General features: G+C 34.9%; 1 protein-coding gene across 2 annotated transcripts in view; it reads right to left on the reverse strand.

Moving 5' to 3' along the window:
* GMNN (geminin, DNA replication inhibitor) overlaps nucleotides 1-2,101 on the reverse strand; it is a 10,446-nt gene that overhangs the window by 4,295 nt on the left and 4,050 nt on the right. Inside the window, exons 3-4 of one of the 2 annotated variants that reach the window (XM_004693334.2) lie at nucleotides 698-775; nucleotides 332-479 (exon numbers count right to left, since the gene is read on the reverse strand). In XM_004693334.2, coding sequence (XP_004693391.1) covers nucleotides 332-479; nucleotides 698-775 — 226 coding nt within the window. The remainder of the gene's footprint in view (nucleotides 1-331; nucleotides 480-697; nucleotides 776-2,101) is intronic. The other variant, XM_012732919.1, reaches the window with a different exon arrangement.

Below are 2,101 nucleotides of genomic sequence, written 5' to 3' on the forward strand. Positions count from 1 at the left end.
GGGCCGGTGGGGATCGAACTCATGCGGAAGTGGCTTAAGCTTCTTTGTGCTGTGCTTTAACCCACTGCACCACCAGGGAGGGCCAGGTTATTTTTAATCTTATTAACCCCTAAAGCAATCCAGTATCAGCTGCCAATATTAATCACTGGAATGTATCACCCATACTTGGATCTCACCAAACAATAAGTCATGTCCAGATTTATAGTATTTGTATATTTACAACCAAAAGCAATTTTAAATTACCAAAAATTCATAACAATATAACAAATACCTTTATAATATTTAAAATTTCAAAATAAAAGTTTTATATGAATATGTAAGTTTTCCATACCTGTAATCATAAGATCAAATGCTTCTTGGGTCACTTCTCCAAGATCTTTATTTTCATTATGTTCTGGGGCATTTCCAGCGCTGGAGTTGGAAGTCTTAGCTATTAACTGGTTATTCCAATGTTTCCTTTTAGACATGCCTTTAACCAACTACAGTGGAATACATATGTCAATCTCATTCGTTTTAATGAACAAGAAAGGCTGAATGGTTTTGCCTTAAGCAAAAACTACTTCTGTGAGGAATACATAATTGTTACATTATTTCCAAATATCAATGATTTAGGTCCTACTGATCAAGAATATTTTGGAAATGTGTTTAATGTATCAGTAGTTTTAGCTATACTCCATTCTAGTGCATTAACACATACCTCATTTTCTCTTCCAACAAGAGACCCAGCTGCAGAAGGCTGAATCATCTTCAGAGTTCTTCTTGGGACAGGACTATTCTAAAAGTGAAGACAATTCATTACCTGGTTGCTGAGTTTTTATGGATTGTCACTGTCTTAGTTCTACTATAATTTAGGAAAATAGTAAACATTAAGAACACTAATATTTAGTGTTCTATATTCTTTTAGACTGCAACACATAAACAAAACAATGGCTTAATCAACTAGCAAACTTTTCCTTTCTTTAAAATTATAAAAGTTTGAAGAAATTCTACAGATTCGATCATCCAAACTTGACACAAGTAGCTTTTCTCCTCACATTTCAATATATGCTCTTGCTAAAGTTATGTGTCAACTAATAGTGCCCAGTTAAAATAAAAATATAGCAAAACTTCTGTTACAATACTTCAAGCCATATATGATGAAATTCTAGTGAAAGGAATATTTATATCCCACTTCAAAGGTCTTCCACACAAAACCCAAAAATTTCCTAAACATTCTAGCATTGTGGCAGACACCACACAGAAAGTAAATTGGAGGGAAAAGGTTAAGTATTTGGACTGTAAAAATACTTCCTACCCAAAAAGGAATACATCTCAAATTTCTTTTAAATTGTGACGATTCCCTAACACATTTACATATATTCTCCAAAGGACTACCACTTTCAAGAAGACACTGTACACAAACCCAAATACACATGAAATGGGGCACCCCTCCCAACCTCTGTAAAGGCAGTTTTACTTCACATCCACTCACCCCAAGACTGCCAAAATCTCAGTGGCTTAGGCATACTAAAGTATCCTAACATGCCCAAGCTATTGTTTTGGAAAAACTATTGCCTTCCTTGTAATATGTAAATACCTTCCTGTTGATTTCCTGATCTGAAAGCTCTATCTATCTTTTTGCAAACAATAATCATTAGTTATACTGCCACCACGGGACAGCAAACAATGGTAAATACTCAAACAAGGTCAGCAAGAACATGATACCAAAGCAGCGTGAGAAAGTTAGTGGCTCCACGCTGTACTTCACATGGCAAGAGTTCACTTTTCCCACGGTAAACCTCCCACTACTGATCATTATCTCGCTCTTTAACTGGACAATGCCAACGACTGTGAGAACAAATAGTACACCAGCATTTCGGATATAATTTAAATTATAGATTAGTCAACAGTCTCCAGACAAACAGAAAAAACAAACTTGGAACCTTAGTAAAAGGTATTAATGTATTAGATTTGCTTGCTACTAATAATGGTCAAAGAAGTCAGCTGAATTATTAGCATAAAAAAAAAAAAGACAATTTCCAAGAGTTTACTTTTACACTGGTAAGCTTTACAGCTAGCAGCCAGACCCCGAGGAATACTATTGATCATTTTTTTAAATATA

The sequence above is a fragment of the Condylura cristata genome, unplaced genomic scaffold (genome assembly GCF_000260355.1).
Source record: "Condylura cristata isolate star-nosed mole 26May11 unplaced genomic scaffold, ConCri1.0 scaffold00037, whole genome shotgun sequence".
NCBI lineage: Eukaryota > Metazoa > Chordata > Mammalia > Eulipotyphla > Talpidae > Condylura > Condylura cristata.